At 38.6% G+C, this 23,735-nt stretch overlaps 1 protein-coding gene across 6 annotated transcripts in view; it reads right to left on the bottom strand.

Annotated features, from left to right (window-relative positions):
• The window catches only part of map4k5 (mitogen-activated protein kinase kinase kinase kinase 5), a 149,685-nt gene that overhangs the window by 86,892 nt on the left and 39,058 nt on the right, over positions 1-23,735 (bottom strand). For all 6 annotated transcript variants that reach the window (XM_041214459.1, XM_041214460.1, XM_041214464.1 and 3 more), the window contains 5 exons: positions 16,536-16,626; positions 6,672-6,736; positions 5,555-5,610; positions 1,859-1,906; positions 1,499-1,541 (listed from right to left, as the gene is read on the bottom strand). In XM_041214459.1, coding sequence (XP_041070393.1) covers positions 1,499-1,541; positions 1,859-1,906; positions 5,555-5,610; positions 6,672-6,736; positions 16,536-16,626 — 303 coding nt within the window. The remainder of the gene's footprint in view (positions 1-1,498; positions 1,542-1,858; positions 1,907-5,554; positions 5,611-6,671; positions 6,737-16,535; positions 16,627-23,735) is intronic.

The raw sequence follows: 23,735 nt of genomic DNA, 5'->3' as shown, positions 1-23,735 counted from the left end.
AATATCTTTTGCAAAGTTTCTCAATTTAGGAATACTAAATAAATGATGTTCATTTTAAATTCTCAACAGAAGAATGAAAATAAGCTAAAGCAGACATTATCTGTAGTTATGCCCAAATCCAGTATCATCAGGCTAATTGGCAATGTGAAGCAAGGCAGCGAAACCAGTTTTATATTATCTATGTGTGCAATTTCCTGGAATCTTGTGGTGATTCACTCTTCCCGATTTAACATTCTAACCAACTGTAAAGCCCCTACTTAGTTGTGATCAGCTAATCAGAGACACAGGAATGAAATAGTGATTCTCCTGGTCTACGTAGCTGAGTAGCATAACAGATAGCCATCTGTTATGAGACAGCATGCTATCATGCCGCACAGCTTTCAGCAAATATTTTTACAGTTTGGATTGTACATTTTAATTTATATCTGGTATCCAGAACTTATACAATAACGAAGAATTTAAAAACAAAAAACAGAAAATGCTGGAAAAATTCAGCAGGTCTGGCAGCATCTGTGGAGAGAGAAACAGTTAACGTTTTGAGTATGTATGACAACTCTTCAGCTCTGAAGCATTGACTCTGTTTCTCTCTCCACAGATGCTGCCAGACTTGCTGAGTTTTTCCAGCATTTTCTGTTTTTATTTCAGATTTCCAGCATCTGCAGTATTTTGCTTTTATCTAAGAATTTAAATATGTTTGGTACACTGAAAAGGTGTAAATCTCATTTGAAATATTATTTCAGATGTCTTACAATTTCCATGCTGTCATGCTTAAAAATGGGCCCTCAATAGTAATCCTGTACCAAAAAAAAACACTCTGGGTGTTAATAGTTTCTTCAAGTTATTTCAGTCTCTTTTTCCCTTTCTCTTTCCACCCAAAACATCCAAGATAGAATACCATAGTACCCTAAAATTTGTCACTCCCGCATTTAGTATCTCTTCAATAGTCCAGGCACATTTGGAAACCTGGCAGCCTGTCAATTGTGAGCTCAAACCATTGTACTCCACTTGAGAACTGACAACCCACTTGCAATCTCCTCAGTGGCTCAGTGGTAAGTGTACGAACAATTGCGTCATTGACCAAAGAAATCACAGACTCGATATTTGACTGTGCTAAAATGATTGATTTCAGCCAACGTAGGCAGCAAAAGTGCTGCAATGGGGGTGGGGCCCTGGACCAGGAATGGAGGCAGAGTTAGTAAGGAAAGAATTAAACATCCAACATCCTCAGAATTACGAGTGTTCTGCCAATGGATATACTAAGTATACATTTCAAGGAATTTATATTGTCATACAACATTGCTAATTGTCAGTCATACATTTTAATAACTTGATTATTTAATATCTTCTTCCCCTATTATTCCTCAACAAAGAGGTCAGGAAATTGACAATAAACAATGACAAAGAACAGTGAATTCAGTACCTTTTAAGCATCACCATAATATTTTAACAGCTAACATACATTTGATAAATGTAGCAAATCCTGGGTCATAATACTTACCTAACTTTACATCACCATGGTCTGTCAGTAAAATGTTTGCCCCCTAAAAGAAAAGTGTTTGATTTTAGGGATGATGTTGTGAATAAGTAGTGTTCAGCTGGTTATTTTTTTAATCTTAGTTTACAAGAAGATAACCAACTTTTTCCAGGCCTCTGCTAATGCATTCTTGACTCTCGTTATATACAAGGAAATTACTATTATTTTCTGTTCTTTTAACAGCCAAACAGGCTGTGTACCAATACAGCCCAGAATAGCTAATTTTCACTCTAACACAAGATGTATATAGTTTGATTTGACAACAAAAGCGTAAAAAAATGTAGCTTTCAGAAGTTTACAACTAAAATGCATATTTAATCTTACCTTTATATCTCGGTGCATTTTTCCTTTACTGTGCAAATAGCCCAGACCCTACAAAATAAGCTTAATGTCATCAAGTACACACAAAATAAATTGCAGAATGTCACAGGAATGAACTAGAGTTACTCAAACAACTACAAAGCAGAACGGCCATGGGTCTTCACGTGCCTCGTCCAAAAATAGATCTGCAGTCCCACCCCTTATAACATTCAGCTATCTCTCATCACTACCCACTTGAAAACATTAAATGCTCCTTTTAATTACATAAATCTTAAACTTGCCTTTAACAATATCACATGTTCTACTTTCACAGCAAATCCTGAAATAAACCTCCAGATTTATCTTCTCTACACTGTTTGCTATCTCATATTTTATTTCTCCATGGTCCTGTTGCACTTCTTCAATCTTCCCATGTAATTTAGTAACTCAGGTCAGGTTTAGTCCCTATTTCCTTACCGGCATAAATGTCTCTCGTCTCTTAAATAACCAAAAGTAAATACAGTAGTGGTCTACCTCAAGTACTGTACAGTTTCAGCATAACATTTTATGACTTATTCTTTATTGATTTAGCAATATAATGCATCAATCTGTTGATATATCAATATTTATATTCCATTGCAGGCTCCTTCCACCCTCCTCATCTAATGTTATTAGGCATAAACTTCTATTCCTTTCTCTCTCATTTGTTTATCCAGGTTCCCCATAAATACATCTATGTTATTTGCCTCAAGTGTTCCCTGCAGTAGCAAGTTCCACATTCCAACCAGAGTAAAAAGATTTCGCCTGAAATTTATTAGTATCTATAGGTATAGCCCCTACTTTTTGATTATCACAAAAGTGGAAGTATCTTCTATATTGTGACAACCTTTGGATCAGAAGCAGTACAGTAGGGAAAAATTTGTAATTTCTGAAATGTCTGTGAAATCTGTAATTGATTTTTAAAAATGTTTGAGAAGGGCTTTTATGAGTTTGCATCAACCGTGAAGGGATCAATTGTGATTTTCTTGGATAAGAAGAAATACTGATCCTAGGAAGCTAAGGTAGCCGGTGGCTCATCAAAGCTCTACATAAGCAGACAGGTATTTCAAACTGCACTCAGTAGGGGACACACAGAAAGGAGACTATGCCAGAGTAAAGCACAAAGAGTTTTAGTTGGGAAACAAAAAACAGAATTACCTGGAAAAACTCAGCAGGTCTGGCAGCATCGGCAGAGAAGAAAAGAGTTGACGTTTCGAGTCCTCATGACCCTTCAGCAGAACTGAGTGAATATTAGGAGAGGGGTGAAATATAAGCTGGGGGGCGGGGTTGGGTGGGGGGAGAGAAGTGGAGGGAGGTGGTGTGGTTGTAGGGACAAGCAAGCAGTGATAGGAGCAGATAATCAAAAGATGTCACAGACAAAAGAACACAGAGGTGTTAAAGTTGGTGATATTACCTAAACGAATGTGCTAATTAAGAATGGATGGTAGGGCACTCAAGGTATAGCTCTAGTGGGGGTGAGGGGGCATAAAAGATTTAAAAATAATTGAAGTAGGTGGGAAAAGAAAAATCTATATAAATTATTGGAAAAAACAAAAGGAAGGGGGACGAAACAGAAAGGGGGTGAGGATGGAAGAGGGATATCAAGATCTAAAATTGCTGAATTCAATATTCAGTCCGGAAGGCTGTAAAGTGCCTCGTCGGAAGATGAGGTGCTGTTCCTCCAGTTTGTGTTGGGCTTCACTGGAACAATGCAGCAAGCCAAGGACAGACATGTGGGCAAGAGAGCAGGGTGAAGTGTTAAAATGGCAAGCGACAGGGAGGGACACTCTGGTCTACTCCTCCATCACCCCCTGCTCCTCAACCCCCACCTATGGCACCACCCCATGCCCACGCAAAAGATGCAACACCTGCCCCTTCACTTCCCCTCTCCTCACCGTCCAAGGGCCCAAACACTCCTTTCAAGTGAAGCAGCATTTCACTTGCATTTCCCCAACTTAGTCTATTGCATTCGTTGCTCCCAATGCGGTTTCCTCTACACTGGAGAGACCAAACTTAAACTGGGCGACCGCTTTGCAGAACACCTGTGGTCTGTCCGCAAGAATGACCCAAACCTCTCTGTCGCTTGCCATTTTAATACTCCACCCTGCTCTCTTGCTCACATGTCTGTCCTTGGCTTGCTGCATTGTTCCAGTGAAGTCCAACGCAAACTGGAGGAACAGCACCTCATCTTCCGACTAGGCACTTTACAGCCTTCCGGACTGAATAATGAATTCAACAACTTTAGATCTTGACCTCCCTCTTCCATCCTCACCCCCTTTCTGTTTCTTTTCCCTTCCTTTTGTTTTTTCCAATAATTTATACAGATTTTTCTTTTCCCACCTATTTCCATTATTTTTAAATCTTTTATGCCCCCCCACCCCCACTAGAGCTATACCTTGAGTGCCCTACAATCCATTCTTAATTAGCACATTTGTTTAGATAATATCACCAACTTCAACACCTCTGTTTTTTTGTCTGTGACATCTTTTGATTATCTGCTCCTATCACTGCCTGCTTGTCCCTACAACCACACCACCCCCCTCTACTTCTCTCCGCCCTCCCCCCCAAAAACACCTTAAACCAGCTTATATTTCACCCCTCTCCTAATATTCACTCAGTTCTGCTGAAGGGTCATGAGGACTCGAAACGTCAACTCTTTTCTTCTCTGCCGATGCTGCCAGATCTGCTGAGTTTTTCCAGGTAATTCTGTTTTTGTTTTGGATTTCCAGCATCCGCAGTTTTGTTTTTATCTTTTTAGTTGGGAATTTAGTTCAGGTGGGAATTTGATGCAAAGGGGCAAAGACGTCCTCCTTTTTCTACTTTCTTTCAGCCTCCAGTATTTGGTGAGTTTTCTTCCTTGTCTCCAAGCTAGTTGAGTGCAACTTTTTATCTTATTTTACCAGTGTAAATTATTAACTACTTGATGAATTAAATAAATAAGTTTGGAGAGAAATGGCAGGGCTGATGGTGTGCAGAGCCAACAGCATGTGGGAATCTATGCACTTGCAATCTCAGATAACCATATCTGCACAAGTTCCTGCAGCTTAGTCAACTTTGGCTCAGAGTTGCTGCGCTGGAGTCCGAGTTGCAGACATTGCGGGACATCAGGAAGGGAGAGTGTTACCTGGACACATTGTTCCAAGCCTATACCAAACCTTTTCATAATCTTAAAAATCTTCATCAGGTCACACACCAGTCACCTCTTTTTTCAATCTGTCCTGACTGTTGCATCCTTCTGGGATCAGTATCAAAATTCCATCCATTATGCAAATTTTGGGCTGATTCTGAGTTTCCACTGTCTCGCCTTGGTGAATAGTGGAAATTGGAGGGTGCTGCTCATTTTAAAATGGATAGATAATTAATTTCCCAAGCATAGACAAGTTAACAGACATGAGTCCTCGCTGTTATTGCTAACTCTGGCGAGCACGAGGGATTTTCCGTTATATTTATCAGCAAGGGCTAGGCTGTGGTCCCAAATAATCAGCTCCTTTATTTACAATTATTGATAAAGTAACATTAATGAATGGCATTGGGATTAATGGCCTGCAATTGCTCTGTTCAGTTTTGCCTTTTTTTTGGAATATGAGTACTAACATCAGTTTAATATCACAAAAATGCACTGATCTAGCTTCTGGCAAGGAATTCTTAATATTCAAAATATAAGAGACACCATGATCCTACCTGCAAGGTTTCTCTGCAAACATAAGCTATCTGTAGTTCCGACAGGGGTCCTGTTACTGGAGAAGCAAAACATTTAACATAATTCATTAGTTACTTAGTCTATTAGCAATGAGTCTACTTCTGTAGATGTTAAGAAAATGAATATAAGTCCTCAAAGTACATTCAAGCTAGATCAAATCAAATTTGTACAATTCTATTATTGTAGTAAAGGAACTAAACAATGAACAGTAAAACGAAAATTATTGGATTATGGGGATGTGTAGGTGGGGTGGGGTGGAGAGGAGAATAGAGGAAGAGATGGAAGGAACGCATGCTACCAGTGAAGGGAAAACAATACCAGGGAATGTAGAGTGTACAAAAAATGGTTGAGTGAGAATATGAACACAACTGCACGAAATAAAACAGAAACCCAGAGACAAAGGAAGAGGGAGACAAAGGTGTTGAATCAATAAAACAAAAGACAAGTAGAGGGTAGACCAGAAGGTAGGGGAGGGGGTCTAGGGAATCAAGTGCCAACAGAGTGAAGACTCCTGATATTGCTGCAGAAGCCTTTAAGTAGCAGATTATCACTACATAAAGTAAATTAAGTTATACAAAAATAAACTTTTATTCTGCAGACATACCACAGCACTGATAGCTCTTATCAATTCAGTGGCAGAGATATCAAAACTAGCTGAAGCAAAAAGAATGGAAAATAAAGCACTAAATGTCCAAGGAAAGCTACTGCGTGAACTTCAGTGACATTAAAAGGCCAGGCTTGTATTTATTTGGTGCCTGAATACAACACCATGCTTTTCAAATAACCTCAGTTGGCAATTTAACACCAACAAGACATCAGTTTAATGCATATCTGAAAGACAACAAACTAGAAAATTCAGGTTTTGAGGCAGCAATCAGTGCGCCTAAGTGGCGAGTTCTGAGGCACACCCAACATTAAGCTGCAGGTGGCAGTGGAATGAAAGATCAAGCTGTCATCAATGGTTCCCAGGTAAGTGGCTCAAAGGCACCTGGAAGGATGACCGAGTTGACAGGAGGTCCAATTGCTTCAGAGGTAATTGGTCCCGTGATGGGGGAAGGAAGTGGTGGACAAATGACGATGAGAATTCAAGCAACATACCATGGTACATATCCTGAAGTGATCCACCTCCACAGAATTCCATACAGATCCATAACTTCTCACGGCTAAAAAATATAAAATAGCTTTTAAAAAACATTTAAAGCTCAAGTTACGCAATAGAAAATTGTTTTATTGTACACAAATGGCTGTACTGATTGGTAGAGGTCAGAGAAAGAAAATCTAAAACCACTGCTGCACTTTAAGAAAAATCATTAAAAAATAGTTCATTAAATGTTATCTTAATCAAACAAGTAGAAAAAATCTATACAACTCATAAGGATCTATAGCAATGTTTATGAAAGAAAAGCAATCCAATCAGTGAAATGTTTTCCAAAGCAAAAAAATACAATCACTAGTTACAAAAATCCACCCTTGGGGTCCACTGAATGTGGATGACGATTGACTAAATAATTTTAATAAGGTCGTTCTCAGATACCACACACCATAAATCACACTAAGAAAAACTATTTTTTGAAGCTATTGTATGACAGAGAATTTCTTATCTTACTGTAGCTCTTGCACAGCATTTTTAGAATACTTGCGACAACATAAGAAATAGGTCAGAAATAGGTCATTCGGCTCTTCGAGCGTACTCTGCCACTCAATACAATCATGACTGGTCTTTTACCTCAAATTTACCGTCCCACATTATCTCCACAACCCTTAATTCCAAAATCTATCAATCTCTGTCTTGAATATGTTCAACAATTGAACGTGAAAAGCCTTCTTGGGTATAGAATTCCAAACATCCACAACCCTGTAAGTAAAGAAATTCCTCCTCATCTCAATCCTTAAAAAACCAACTCCTTATTTGAAACTGTGGCACCCCCATCCCCCCTCCCCCCCCACCTTGCCTAATTTTCACCCCTTCCATGACCTCTACCATCTCCCACTTCTACCAATGTTTCGTCAGCCTTCTCTTCCTTAGTAAACACCCATACAAATATACATACAAACTTAGCACCTACAGACCTCTGGGGTAAAAAATGCTACAAAAATTCACAACCTTTTGAGTGAAGAAATTACTCAAGTTCTAAACAACCAACTGTTATTCTGAGTCTGTGACCCCTTAATTCCTTAGCTAGGAGAAAACATTCTCCCAGCATCTACCCTATCCTCACTAGGAATTTTATATGTTTCAATTACATCATCTCTCTTTTTCCTTAATTCTATGGAACATAAGCTTAGTTTACTCAATCACTTCTCAGAATAATTCCCTCAACTCAGAAATCAGTCCAATGAGCCCTTGTTGCACTCCCTCTAGGCCAAGTACATCCTTCCTTAGACAAGACAAACAAAACTGTACAGTGTACTCCAGGTACGGTCTCATCAAGGCTCTATACATATGTACGAACATATGAATGAGGGGGAGTAGGCTACTCGGCCCCTCAAGCCTGCTCCACCATTCAATAAGATCATGGCTGATCTGATTATAACCTCAACTCCACATTCCTGCCTAGCCCCAACATGCAAGGGAATGAAAGGTTATCAACACTCTTTCTAGCTCTGTCTTAAAAATATTCAAAGACGCTGCTTCCACCACCTTGAAAGGAAGAGAGTTCCAAAGACTCATGATCCTCATGGAAAAAATTTCTCCTCATCTCTGTCTTAAATGAGTGATGCTTATTTTTAGAGTGACTCCTAGTTCTAGATTCTCCCATAACAGGAAACATCCTCTCCACATCCACCTTTAGGATCTTAAAGGTTTCAATGATCACCTCTTACTCTTCTAAACTCCAGTGGATACAAGCCTAGCCTAACTAACCTTTCATTATAAGACAATCTAGCCATTTCATTAGTCTAGTAAACCTTCTCTGAACTGCTTCAAATGCATTTACATCCTTCCTTAAATAAGGAGACCAATACTGTACAAAGTACTCCAGATGTGGTCTCACCAGTGCCCTGAACAGTGAAGTATACCTCCCTACTTTTGTATTCAATTCCCCTCACAATAAACGATAACATTCTTATTAATTTTCCTAATTACTTGCTGTACCTGCATACTGACCCTTTGCAATTCATGCACGAGGACACCTAGATCATTCCGAATCTGCGCTCTGCAATCTCTCACCGTTTAGACAATATGCCTTTTATTCTTCCTGCCACAATGGACAATTTCACATTTTCCCACATTATACTCCATTTGCCAGATCTTTGCCCACCCATTTAACCAACTTATGTCCTTTTGTAGCCTCCTCATGCCCTCTTCACAACTTACTTTTCTACCTATCTTTGTGCCATCAGCAACCTTAGCAAAGATACCTTTGGTCCCTTCATCAAAGTCATTTATATAAATCACAAAAAAGTTGAGGCCCAACACTGATCCCTGTGGCACACCACTCATTAATTACATCCTGCCAACTAGACAAAAACCCATTTATGCCAACTGTTCCCTCTTATCTAGCTAATCTTCTATCCATGCCAATATGTTACCCCCTATAGCATGAGCTTCTATTTTCCACAATAACCTTTGAAGTGGCACCTTATCAAATGCCTTCTAGAAATCAAAGTGCAGTGCAACCACCGGTTCCTCTTTATCCAAAGCATGTGACTCCTCCATAGAGCTCCAATAATTTGGTTAAACACAATTTCCTTTTCACAAAACCACGTTGACTCTGCCTGAATGCCTTGAATTTTTCTAACTGCCCTGCCATAACATCTTTAATAATAAATTTAACATTTTTCCTAAGCTAACTGACCTGTAATTTCCTGCTTACTGTCTCTCTCCCTTTTTGAATAAAGGAGTTACATTTGCCATTTTCCAATGTAATTGAACCTTCCCCAATCCAGGGAATTTTGGAAAATTAAAACCAATGCATCAACTATCTCACTAGCCACTTCTTTTAAGAACTAGGATGAAGTCCATCAGGGTCCAGGGATTTGTCAGCCTGCAGTTCCAACAATTGGCTCAATGCCACTTTCCTGGTGATTATAATTCCTCCCTCCCATTTCAAGATTTACAGCTACTTCTGGGATGTTACTAACATCTATAGTGAGACTGATGCAAAATACCTGTTCAATTTTTCTGTCAACTTATTTTCCATTATTAATTCCTCAGGCTTACTTACTATTGGACCAATGCTCACTTTGTTAACTCTTCTTATTTGAATATCTATAGAAACTCTCACTATCCGTCTTTATATTTCTAGCTAACTTTCTCTTGTAACCTATTTTTCCCCCTCATTAATCTTGTCATTCTTTGCTGGTCTTTATATTCTGTCCAATCTTCGAACCTGCCACTCGTCCTTGCATAATTATATGCTTTATCTTTAAGTTTGATAGTGTCTTTAACTTTTTTAGTTGACCACGGATGGTGGGTCCTCCCTTTGGGATTTTTCTTTCTCTATAGAATTGCAGTAAAACTTCTTCACTTTTCAATTTTAATCCCTTTCCAATAAAGGCTAACAGGCTACTTGCTTCCCCAATTGTCTGCTGTGCCTGAATGTTAATTTTGTGATTCATGCACAAGGACCCCCAGGTTCCTTTGGATACCAAAATTTCCCAGTCTCTCACCATTTAAAAAATACTTTCTATTTTTCCAACAAAAGAGGATAATTTTGCATTTCCCTCACGTTATATTCCAACTACCACCTTCCTACCCACTCGGCCTGTCTTTAACCCCTCACAACCTGTGTGTCCTTCTCGCAGCTGACTTTCCCACCTTTGTACCGTCAGCAAACTTGGATGCATTACACTCAGTCCCCTCATCTATCATTGAAATAGGCTGTAAACAGCTGAGATCCAAGCACTGATTCTTGCAGTGTCCCACCAGTTACAGCCCATCATCCCGACAAATTTATTCCTACTCTTTTCTGTCCATTAGCCAATCCTCATTCCATGATAATATATGACCCACAATTCCAATGATACCTAATTTGGCATATTAACCTCATGTGGTAGTGTATTGAATGCTTTTTGAAAATCCAAATATAATACAACCACAGGTTTCCCCTTATCCAACCGGCTAGCTACAACCTCAACAAAACAATGTTTTGTCAAACGATTGCTCTTTTATAAATATGTACATGGGTACTTTCAACATGTTTTGACTTCAATACCATGATCAGAGAATTAAGTTGGTAATCATGCCCATTAGTGGAAAGTTTCCAACATACTAATTTCTAAAGACAAATCCAGTGTCTCAAGTTACTTATAAAGGTCCAGATAAAATCTATGAAGTCAAGCTCAATGAGGCCAGTCTTTGTTCATTGTATGAGGATAGAACGTCCACTTCTTCTAATTAGCCTTTTCTCTTCTTGCCAAACTTGTCCTCCTCCTCCTGAAATTGGACCCCTTGCTTGGTACGGCATTCGACAAAAGGAAAGTTGGCATGTTTTCTAACTCTCGATACATGCACACCCCTTCTCCCAGAGTAGTCATACCCACAACTTGTGTTTATATAACATCTTTAACATAGTAAAGTGTCCCAAGGTGCTTCCCAGGAGCAATAATCAAGCATAATTCAATAGCACGCCTTATAAAAAGGAGATATTTAAGAAAGATGGACAAAAATTGTTTTGAGGTAGAGGGGCAGAAGGTTTAAGGGAGAGAATTCCTGAGCCTAGAGCCTTGTAAGCTGAAGGCACAGCAGCCAAGAAAACCAGAGATGTGCAACAGGCCAAAAATGGATTTTTAAAAAAAATTATTTCATGGGGCATTGGCATCAGTGATAAAGCCAGCATTTGTGGCCACTGCTAATTGCCTTCATGGTAGTGGTGGTAAGCCACCTTCTTGAACTGCTGCAATCCATCTGATGGAGGTACTACTAGTGCCATAGGAAGGAGTTCCAGGGTTTTGATCCAGTGACACTGATGGAATGGCGATATACTTCCAAGTCAGAATATTGTGTGGCCTGAAGGAGAGCTTGCAGGTAGTGAATAAGCATAGATGGCTAAGGAGGTTGCAGTCAGGAAGCTGTGTGGTCATGGAGGGATTTAAAAACAAGAACAAGTATTTCAAAATTAAGATGCTGCTGGACCAGGGGCCATTATAGATTGGTGAGTACAGGGGTGATGAGTGAATGGGACATGGTGCAACTTAGGACATGAGTTATGAATCTCAAGTCTAGATGGTGCAAGATGAGACAACAGCAAGGAAAGCGAGTCTAGAGGTTACAAAGGCATGTATAAGGGCTTTAGTAGATGAATGCCTAGGCAGAGGGGGACAATATTACGGAGGTGGAAATAGGTAGTCTTGGTAATAGAGAGCTGGTGATACAACCAAGCCCAATCCTATTTTCACCAGGGATCCATATGTGCACACTTTTTCAAATGTCCTTTGAGCTTAAGGAAACTGAAAATCTATCCAATTCTTCAGCTCCACCTCTGAAGCATAATATCCCGATACTGAAATTAACCAAAAGGTCCAAGAGGAAATCATTGAAGGTTTAAAAAAAGGAAAAGTTTGAAACTTAGACAAGTTAGTGGTCAAGCATAAACATAGCTCAACTTCACCCACTCTCACAGGAAACAGCATTGGGGGGGGTGGGGGTGGGGCGGGGGGGAAGAAGAGTTCAGACAGGAAGTCACTCAAAATTGGTGAAAATCCAAAAACAGAACACTGAAGCCAGATGACAATTTTGACAAATGTTTCATTATGATCCTTTAAAGGTTGTTCCATTTTTGAGGTATAGAGGCTTCTACATTTTAAGAAAGTACAGTGAACCATTATAAGTTTTTCCAAAGAATACAAAATTCTTCTGAAAGGGTAGGGTTGCTCAAAGGTTATTCCATACATTAACAGACAAATAAGCAAGCATAATTGAGCTTTAGTACTTAAACTTTTCACTAGATCTCCCTTATTTACATGGAAATTGGTAATATTTACGCAATGAAACTGTACAACAATTCCTGTTTTTAATGTGCCATTAATACAACAAACATGGTATTGTTGGATCTTTTTCTGGCAGCCTTTGTTCCCCTCTTTTTCGACTTGTCAATTGAAAGGAAAAAAAGACAACTGGGGCTTGAATTAATTATTTTTGTTATAGAAAATTTGGAATTTGTGAATGTGTGTGGTGTGTGACTGGCAAAAGTCGTTTTATTTGCTGTTTGCCCCAAAGGTGACAATTGCTGACAGTGCAGGATTCAGCTGTGAACTTTCCTAGTAAGCTTTAAGCAAATAATGAGAAAGCTTTTTGTCCCTCTCAGATTCATTGAAGTCTATAGCACAATTAGAGCATATTTGTACGTGTGAAAAAGATATTTCCCAAGACTCGTTCCTCTGCCCTGTCCCCTTAATCACTTCCCTATGACAATACACTATGTTCAAAATCTGGAGCAAGCTCAGGCAAAGATATTTATCTTGAAAGGGTGCCATTAATTGAAGTAAAAAAAAATCTGAGGAAGAACCATTCCCTTCCTTTTATTTTAAGGATTTTCACTTCCAGACGTGCAAAAATCACAGACAGGAAAAGAACCATCTTACTGCAGCCCTAAATTGTGTTGTTCAGGGAGAATGTACTTCACTGCAAAAACTACCTAGCAGAGAACTGTATAAAATGAATATAGCGTAGCAGTACTTTCTAGATTAAAGTTGCAGTTTGTGATCAGGATTTTACCTTTATGATTTAAATGAGCACAGAAAATGATAAACCCTACAGGAAACAAGATGTACACATCATCCCCCTAACATTCATTGCAGTCAATGGCCAATGTAACAGAGAAATATTTAATCAATTTCAAATATAATTCTGCTTATGTGCAGTTACATTATGAATGACAGAGACTGGACAAACACTCAAAACCTAGTGTTCTGTTCCGATAGCCTGGATAATTTCAGCTGGATAATTTCTAGCAATACCCCTTCAGGCATTTGATTGCTAAAGACATGCATTTGGGCTCAGAAAACCCTGGTATGCCTTGTCTCAGAGTGTGTGAACTCCATAATGGGCAAATAGATCTCCATAATGGAAATTCTACCTGTGTGCATTTCTCAATGGATTAACTTGGAGACTTTTTAAACGTGGCTGTCAGTTTCTATGCATTTTCCTCAGCCGATTTTTACAAATTCCATGGCAACATACCCATCAAATATTTAAATGTTTCAGTTGTAAACATAACTTTACTGACTGCCTACAATACGTGCCATTTTCCCACCTGTGGAGAGTTGGAGGTACTTGGGCATGGATTCTCAGAATCTAATCAATACTCTTGAGGGGAAAATTTCCTTCCTTTGATTCATTCTTGAAAAAAAATTAATTTCTGAGAACAATACATTGTTATAACAGTCTACTTGTATTTATTTAGAACTGAAAAAAACCAAACATAAATGGGATGATTATTGTTCTCCCAATTATACAATCTTATTTTAATAGTCTCAAAAACAAATTGTGGTTTTTTAATTTTGATTATGAATCTAATATAACCATGCTTTTATTCATAAAATTTGCAGCTACGGTGCAATGCAGATTCTCATTTACAGTGCATTGTTTAGCTAATTATAATGCAAAACATAATTACAGGATACTGCTGAGCCATTGGAGATGAAAAAAGATGAAAAAAGCAGGGTATTACTTAAATGGAGAACAGCTGCATAATTCTGAGGTGCAAAAGGATCTAGATGTTCTAGTACATGAGTCACAAAAAGTTAGTATGCAGGTACAACAAGTAATTAAAGGAGGCTAATGGAATGCTATCCTTTATTACAAGAAGGATTGAACAAAAAAAGTAAGGATGGCATGCTTCAGTTATACATGGCATTGGTGAGATAGTACCTCAAATAGTGTGTGCAGTTTTGATCTCCTTATTTAAGGAGGGATGTAAATGCAATGGAGGCAGTTCAAAGGAGGTTTACTAGATTGACACTAGGAATGATTGGGCTGTCTAATGAGGAAAAGTTGGACAGGATGGGCTTGTTTCCACTGGAGTTTAGAAGAGTGATGGGTGACTTGATTGAGGTATACAAGATCCTGAATGGCCTTGACATGGTAGACATCGAAAAGATTTTCCTTCTTATGGATGAATCCAGAACTAGGGGGCACTGTTTTAAAATTAGGGGTTGCCCTTTTAGGACAAATGAGGAGAAATTTTTTCTCTGAGGGTTATGCGATTTGGAACTCTGCCTCAGAAGGTAGCGGAGGCGGCGCCATTGAATATTTTTTAAGGCAGAAGCAGACAGATTCATGTTAGGCAAGGGAATCAAAGGTTATCGGGGTTAGGTGCGAAACATGAGATGATCAGCCATGATCTTATTCAGCAGCAAAATTAAATCTAACCACAGTCAAGTATCTTGCAGACTGTTCAAGAACCAATTATACAACTAAAAAGGATAGGGTTTTAAAAGGTAAAGTTTGTCACTATACTTCATGTACAGGCAAAATTTGCAAAGTATTTTAGATATCGCTAGTGCATTTAATCAAATGCTCAGAAACAGTTGCATTAAGAATTGTTTTTCAATATAATTGCCGACCATTTTAAATATTAAATTTCGTGCAAGGCACAACACGTGCAAGAATCAATCTTGAGCAGATAATGGTGTCATTCCCACTGTTAAATTCTTTACAAACCACTCAGAATTGGAGAACAAAAGAAAAACAAAGATTGTATATAAATAATATATATATTTTATATATATTTTGGTTACATTAATGATTTTGCTAGTCAATTCCTTTTGAATACTTTCCACGTTTCTATGCCCTCTAAATATAGGGTTGCAATTCAAGCCTAGGGAATATATGACCTGGATTTTATGAATATTTTCATGGTTAATATAGTATATTGGTAATTTTGCACATTGCTACCTCATGCATCGCTGTGCACCTTCTTACTGAATCAGCACTATTAAATTAGTAGAAAAAACTTTAAAATTGTCATTATATTTGCAAAAATTATTTCTCCCTATAGACTACACATTAGGGATTGAGTTTACAGAAAATAAGGCCATGAAATGTATGAGCCAACCAGTCAACATCCATTTATTTATTTGTGGTAAACTCTTGGTTAATCACATTTATGACCTAACAATTCAGTGATGCCTTGAAGTATTGACTGGCTATGTCAAATTTGGTCCATAGTGAGTTTCCGTCAGCTGGTTTGAGAAGAGGAGAAAGTGAGTGCATGCAAAATGAATTTCAACCAGAGGGTAACCAAAAGGGAAGGAAAAGAATACCTTGACATTGAATCATTTGCCTACCCCTATGGGTAGTAGAATGGCACCTTAGAAGTGAAAGAATTTAAAGATCATAAAGGTGCAAATATTTGACAAAAAAATTGGGATGAATAGGGCAGGAAAAAGTGAATGATTTTCAGATTTGGTATATTATTTGTGCTACAGTAAGTATTTTCACTCAAAGTTGTTAGATTTGCTGTTTATTTTCAAATTGCTCTTTCTATTTTTATTTCTTTGTCCTTCACAATTTTGTTTTCTTTTTGGAGATACTTTGCATATTTCCCATTTTTTAAATTTTACAGTGGTAAAGTCCCGACCAGATAATAATTCAAAAAGAATCCCACAGAATCCACGCAACCCCACGCCCATGAAATTAGTTCCAATAGTTTTCTTGGGGCCCATACAAAGCAAAGATATGGTAGCACTGTATGAGAGACTTTGGAACAGTGAAATACCAATCAAGGCCAGCTTGGTCTTCCACTTTAAAGCCTGAAGCTGCATTGTTGCTCCTAAATGAACTCAGCTGGATGAAGTGTATTCATTTGAAGGGAGTGCTGTGTGTTGAATGGACTGGTATATTAACAGCACATGAAAACTTTCCATTGCTTAAGAAACATCATGAAGAATTTAACTGGCCGATGGATTTCAGTATTCAGTAGCCCTGAACTAAAAACTTGTAACAACTTTACTTGGTTAAGTAAAACATATATAATGAAAATTCCTTTAAAATATAAAATGTACATTTCCCTTTTTCACCTTAGATAGCTTCCAAAGTAGGCCACAATGTTGGCATGCTTACACTCCTTTACCATATAGATTTCTTGCTGTATAATGGAAAAGTCATCTCCTGTAAACAAGAAAAATGACGTTATAGTACCTCTGTATATACTTGCATTAACTCAAACATATTCAAAGTCACAAATAACATGTTAGGCAACTGTGACCACAGTAAATGATCCCTCATTATTCTCAACCCATCCACAGTTTTTGACAAGGTTGCCCCCACACCATTTTCAGCCGATGGCATTCATCTGATCATAATCACATTATTATTTATGAGAGTTTGCTGTATTTCCTACAGTGACTATGCTTCAAAAGGACTTGATTGGTTGGAAAGTACTTTGTAACATCTGATGGCTACAAAAGCTGCTACATATTAAGTTTTTTTCATTTTAATATATCTTCATGAGCAATATTGAATTGCTGTACATCACCATATTAAAAATTAGAACTGCATTTGCCACACTGATTTTCAATTGTTATAATTTTTAAACACAATTATGTAAGTTAGTTCACTTATTTTATTTAATAAGCAGTGTCACATCTGCTATACATATTTCCACCCTTTAGGTGTCACTATCCCTCCATTTATTGTACAAGCCTTAAATTGTGAACAGTCCTTTCCTCAATCAGCTCACTATAAAATGTGAATGCAGTGTCACCCCTCCTCTTCAATAAAGGCATAACACTAATTGTGGATTAATGTTTAATTATTGTAAAAAAAATGATTTCCTCATACCCAAAGGTGAGAATAAACAAAGATAAACGAAGTGGTGATAAAATTGCTAAAATTACTGCAGAATTAGTACTGGGCTTTATAATCCTCATTCTTTCACTCCAAAAAAATTGTTTTGCCCTAACTATGGACCTGTGCCATGCTGGCAGAGAGAAATAGGTGACCCCACACTCCCACAATATAGAAGAAATAAACAGAATAGCTGAGTGCTCTCTGGGTCAGCCCAAACTAACATTCTCTAGGCAAATAAATGTGACTGGGTTTCTTTCTCTACCCTTTGTAACTTCCAATAGGAGATAATCTGCACTTGCATTACTTCAGAGAATTTAGGAATTTTGAGATCTATGCACATGAACCCCCAGGTAGCTGTGTTCCTGCACACTCTTTAGAACTGTCATTAAGTAAATAGTGCCTTCCCTAAACCTTATACCAACATGCATCATCTCTCACTCCTCTATTAAATGCCATCTGTTATTTGTCTAACCATTTTGCCAGCCAATTACGTCCTGCTGCAGTCAATGTTATCATCTCTCCTGTTTGCCAAGTTTGATATCAGGGGCAAATTTTGAAATTTTAATCTGTATCCCAACATCCAAGTCATAAAAGTAGTGGTCCTAGCACTGACCCTTGGGAAACACTACTGTCTACTATTCTCCAGGCTGAGAAACAACCATTCATGACAACCTGCTGTTTTGTATCCTTAAGCCATTTTTCCCCAAGCTGATAGTGAACCAATTATTTCATGAACTTCAATTTTTGTTAACCAGCCTTTTGTGTGTTATTTCATCAACACCTTCTTAGAATCTACATGGACAGACAACATCCACTGCATCCCCTTCAACCCTCTAAGTTACTTCATCAAAAATTCAATTAAATTAGTGAAACACAATTTACCTTTTATAAAAGCTGTGCTGGCTCTCAATCAATTCATCCTCTCCAAGTGCTTGTTTTTTTCCCCCTCTGATTATTGTTTCTAAAACCTTACCCCACCACTGACATTAAACTGATTGGCTTATAGTTATTAGGAATGTCCTTTCACCCTTTGAATAAGGGTGTCATATTTGCCACACTCCAATCCTCTGGCACCTCCCCAGTATCTAGGGAAGATCAGAAGTTTATGAAATCCTTTCCATCAACTCCATGCCCACTTCCTTTATGAACCGGAGATGTAAACCATCCAGACCTTATCCACTCAAAGTACAGCCAGGCTTTCCAGTATATCCTACCAATTTTTACCTCATCTATTACCTCTACCATCTCCACTTCTATCGATTTTTGTCAGCGTGCACTTCCTCAGTAAACATCAATACAAAGTACTCAAAAGTATTCTAGCCTTACCCTGTCTCTGTAAGCATCTTTAACCTTCTTTGTCCCCAAAAGGCCCCACCCCACCTCTTATTACCCGCTTAGTATTTACATGCAGAAGAATATTTTTAGGTTTCCTTTTATGTTGATTCTCATTCTAGTCTCATTATCTCTTTGCCAGTCTTCCCTGTATTATTCGGCTTAAATTGCTGCCCTCTCTTTTCCTAACCCTGAAGGAGAAAGCATGCATTACAACCAGTTTACTGTACAAATTTACCATAATCACATATTTATTAAATTTGACTTTAAAAAAAAAACAGCTTTGGATTACTTGTGATGAAAGTGTCCCTAAAGTTAATGTCAAGTCCTGAAATTAAGGAAGCAGCTTGCAGAATACTTCCACGTGAACTATTGCCAAGTGAAACTAGGGGAGCATTTTTGCACTAAAGTATTATACTATAACTTGATTTGCATTGTTTTAGTTTCCTTCCCAAATAGAATCCTAATAATCCCATTGTTCCAACAAGTGCAAAATGCAACTCTTTTATGTCGATCATTTTGAAAATTAAATTTGGTATTAAGCTTTTTTGTAAGTTGTCAGTCTAAAGCCTGCTCCCAAGGAATAAGCAGAAAAAAAGCATATGGGCCTTCCATACAGAATGACAAGATCAAAATAAATCTCAACTGCACTTAACAAGATGGTCTAATAAATTGATATATTTGCCTGTAGTATACTCTGTAGGTATTTCCTTCACACAAACTGTGAATCTTAAAAGAGGCTTGGCACCCTAGTGAAGTTGTTCTCATATTTTCACACTCTTACCTTAGGGAATGAATACTGCATTAGAAAGAGTTGCAGGCTCATTAACAGCTTGACAGGCCAAGACCTTAATGCTTCTTTCACAGCCGTAACCATCTTTAAACCAGCTCATAGGATTGTAGCCCTATATGGCAGGAAGATTGTATAGGTTGTGAGATACCATAAAATGATGGGGCAGACAGAAAGACTGGATACTAATCCAGATCTTAGTCTCATCAGGTTTTTATGGAAGAGAGTTCAATCCAGTACCTTATGACTCCGATGCAGGAGTGCTACCATTAAGCCAAAGACTTGCTCACCCTAGTGATGCGGAAGGATTATTGGTGAAGATAGCTTCTAATAAATTTTAGATGGCTGTAGAAGAACATGAACCAGATCAGAATTTGGGGAAATTGTGGTTACCAAGGGCAATTTGCATACTAATCCTACAGGTTATGTAGTTGTGGTCTTGAACAGATGGTAGTTTGCAAACAAAACGTTCACCGCCCTCAATAACATGCCATTATATTAAAACATGTAAAACTGGTTTTACAGGTACACTCATGTTATGGTGGCAGTGAAAGATAACATGTATTGCTCCTTGAATTTGTTGCATTAAGATCATTATTTCACTTTGAACTGTTGAAATCAAATTTTGTCTGAAGGTTCAATAGTGCATGCATAATTCAAAGACCTTCTCCTCAAAATCATAAATTTCCTGAAACAGAAAGCCTAAAATTTAACTGCACATGTTATAACTTGTGTTTAAATGGAGTATCCAAAGTTGCAATAAAAGAGTCCTGCCATTATTTTTCCAGCTGTAAGAACCAGGAATTCTACAATCTCAATTGAGTACATATTGTAAATCGCATGGGATGTCCTAATTTAGAATACTAAAATGTAATGGAAAATTTTGTTGCATTTTTTTGGGTTTGGTACAAAAATTCTTGAGGTAGTCTTCCAAACACTAGCTTAGAAAATGCGCATCAGGTATTTACAAAATTGAATAGTTCCAATATCTCAAGTTAGTCTACATAAGTTCGAAATATTAAAACACCTAAAAATATTATTTTATGGTCCCTCCTTGCTCATCCTTCAAGTCAAAAGATGATCATGTTCACCATCTGGTATGTTGGTAGGGTTCCTCTCAGTATGTAGGTAACTGCTAAGACCAATCTGTGCATGGAAAGTTCTGCTGCAAATAGAACAGGATATCGCAGACAACTGAGTTTTGGATGAGTTTCAGTCTCGGGATTTCCTCTCCTTGTGTTTTTTCTCTGACTCTTATGCACTTGCTATTGAAGGAGGCTGCACTGGTTGTTTGATTGCATCAGGTGCAGCAATCATCGGCGAGCTTCTCCCAGGACTTGAATTCAACAACAAAACTCTGAAGTGAAGCCTTCAGAGTATCACTGTAGCACTTTGACCACCACGAGGATGCACCCCAGATTTGAGTTCTACATAGAAGATTTGCTTTGGTAAGCAAGTGTCAGCATTCTGGCTACATGACCAGCCCAACTCAGTTGTGATGGTCTCAATACAGTGTGGAAGCTTGGCATGCCAGCTTGAGTCAGCACCTCAGTTTCTCAATCTATCCTGCCATCTGATCTTCAGAAGCTTCCAAAGGCAGCTTAAAGTGATTGAGCTTCTTAGCATGATGCAAGGACACAGGCCAAGCCTCACATGCATAAAAGCAGGCTGGGCAGGACTATTGCTCTATAGACTTTTAGTTTGGTAGGCAGACTTACTCCTCTTCATTCCCAGACTGATATTCAAAGTTTGCCAAAGGTTACACTTATTTTGGCAATTCTTGCATGCGTTTTGTCATCAATAGCTCAAGACTCAATGCTGCCAAGATTGGTGAACGTATCTACTGCTGACAGGTTCTGGTCATGGACTGAAACCTTGAGCTCAAGATTGGACTTAAAACCACCAGAAAAGCCCTAAGTTGTAGCATGCATTGCAGAACAAGTCCATGCTACTTTGCATTGCTTATCAGCTCTGAACGGGCAGCTAGTGCACAGTCATTGGCAAACAGGGAATCGTGAAGTATGTCTCTGGAGACCTTAGCCTTTGCCTGGAGTCATCTTAAATTGAGCAGCTTCCCATCCTCACAATATCCGGTGATGCCAGGATCACCATTATAGAAGGCATCAGCGAGCATGACAAAGAAAAACATGAAGAGGGCTGCACTAGCATACAGCCCTGTTTAATTCCACTAGTGGCCTAGAATGGGTCAGAAGACTCACCATCATCTAGGACACATGCGTAGGCGCGCTATCCTGGAACTGTCAAACCATTGTGGTGAATTTCTCAGGGCAGCCAAATTTTTCCACCACCTTCCAAAGGCAGTCACCGCTGATTGTGTCAAGGACCTTAGTCAGGTCAGCAAACATGGTGTGAGGTCCATGTTCTGTTCTTGGTATTCCTTCTGAAACTGTCTAACTGCAAACACTATCAGTGTTCATTGGCCTTTTCCGAAACCGCACTGACTCTCCAGCGGCAGATCTTGGTTGAGATGTTGTACTAAACAGTTCAGAAGGATCCTGGCAAAAAATTTTCTGGCAATAGAGTGTCACAAGATTGGCGAGCTCCTTTCTCCTTGTACACATGGACAATGGAAGCATCTTTGTATTCTTGCAGAATGATTCCTTGCTCCCACATAAACTGAAAGGGTTCTATGAACTTCTTGACCAAGCATTGACCTCCAACCTTGTAAACCTCAGCTGCGTTTGCATCAAATCCTGAAGTCATATTGCTAGGCAAGAGTTTGATTGTGTTCATTGTTTGTGTTCATTGTTTCTAACAGTATGGAAGGATCAAGACACCATCGATGGCAACCTGTGGCAGCCTGTTGTTTGCTTTTTTACTGATGAATGAAGGTGATTGAGGAGGTGGTTAAAGTGCTCTGCCCTTTCGAGAATTTGGACTTTTTCTGTGAGCAGTATTGACCCATCAGCATTGATGATTGGTGATGAACTAACAGACTGAGGCCTGGGGACAGATCTCAGGCATCTTAAATCCTCTTCCAGTCTTTGTGGTGCACATCTGACTGAAGTTCATCTGCTTTCTGATTCAGCCAAGTGATAGTACATTCAAAAAGGGGCACTTTTTGGCTTCATACCTTCTTACTTAGTGGGACCGACTAAGGACACAGCTAGCAGCCTGAAATTTGGCATCATTGAAGCATTGAGCACAATCAGGAGCAGAATTGTATATCATCACCTCTTGGTTCAGTGCATCCCTCACTCGATTACCATCAAACCGAGACATCAATTCTGGTTCAATGAAAAATGTAAAAGGGCATGTCAAAACCAGCAATGGGTACACTATAGTATAAGTCATCAAGCTAGGTGAAACTGTACTGTCCTGAAAGTTTACTGTGTTTCTACTTAACATGCCTAATCAAAAAGTTAAATGAAGGTAAACTCCAGAACACCCATCCAACCTCTCATACATTTTTCATTTATTACCATTTACCTTCTTTGGTGTAGCAGTTCCAATGTTTCAAAAGTTCAGGAATCAAGTTATAAGTAGTATTCGATACCCTCTACCCTCAAATCAGATATTTATCCAACTGATTTAAATATGTTAAGTGTATTCAAAGTCAATTGGTTTGGCTGCAAATCTGTTTGCTACTCACTATGAAGTCTTGTTTGAGGCTTAATTTAAATTCCCAAATTCAAGACACACAAAGTTTGTTAAAAGATTACCTGAATTTCATTCCAGAGGTAACTTAGAGCCCAAGGTTTGAATCACAAGGAGGCTGCCATTAATTTTGACTCAATAACCTGATGGAGACTGCTTGGTATTTTATTAACCCATGTGAACTATTTCTCTCAGGTTCAATTCCTAGTGTGTGAGCAATTATCTCTCAACCAACTCTGCTGGGCTATGAACAGAGATAGAAAAACCTGGGTTTTCTGCTTCTTCCAGTGATTGCTGAAAAAAAGTGTTCACATGTGGATGTTGGGTTAGGCTTAGTGGTGACACACTATCTTCACATGCTATCTTAAGCTCAAAAGTGAAGACTGACCATTTGAAGGAGGCATCAGAAGTCTGTTGCCACCTGTGGAACTGCACCTAGAACAAATGTCTTCTGAGAAGATGGGGAAACACAAAAGAGGAGAAAACAATAGGAAGACATAAATATGTCAGAACAAAGAGAAAAAATGGAAACATTGCGCATTCATGCAAAGATACCGTTATAGAGCTGCTTTATTTTTGTCTTTGATAACCTCTCGGTATCAGGCACAGCCATACAAATACAGTGGCTACAAGAGGTCAGATGCTGGGAATTCTGCACTGAGCAACTCATCTCAACTCCCAAAAGCCT

Source organism: Carcharodon carcharias, chromosome 20 (genome assembly GCF_017639515.1).
Source record: "Carcharodon carcharias isolate sCarCar2 chromosome 20, sCarCar2.pri, whole genome shotgun sequence".
NCBI classification, from domain to species: domain Eukaryota; kingdom Metazoa; phylum Chordata; class Chondrichthyes; order Lamniformes; family Lamnidae; genus Carcharodon; species Carcharodon carcharias.
The sequence above is the reverse complement of the archived record's forward strand: the minus strand, read 5'-3'. Positions and strand labels throughout refer to the sequence as shown.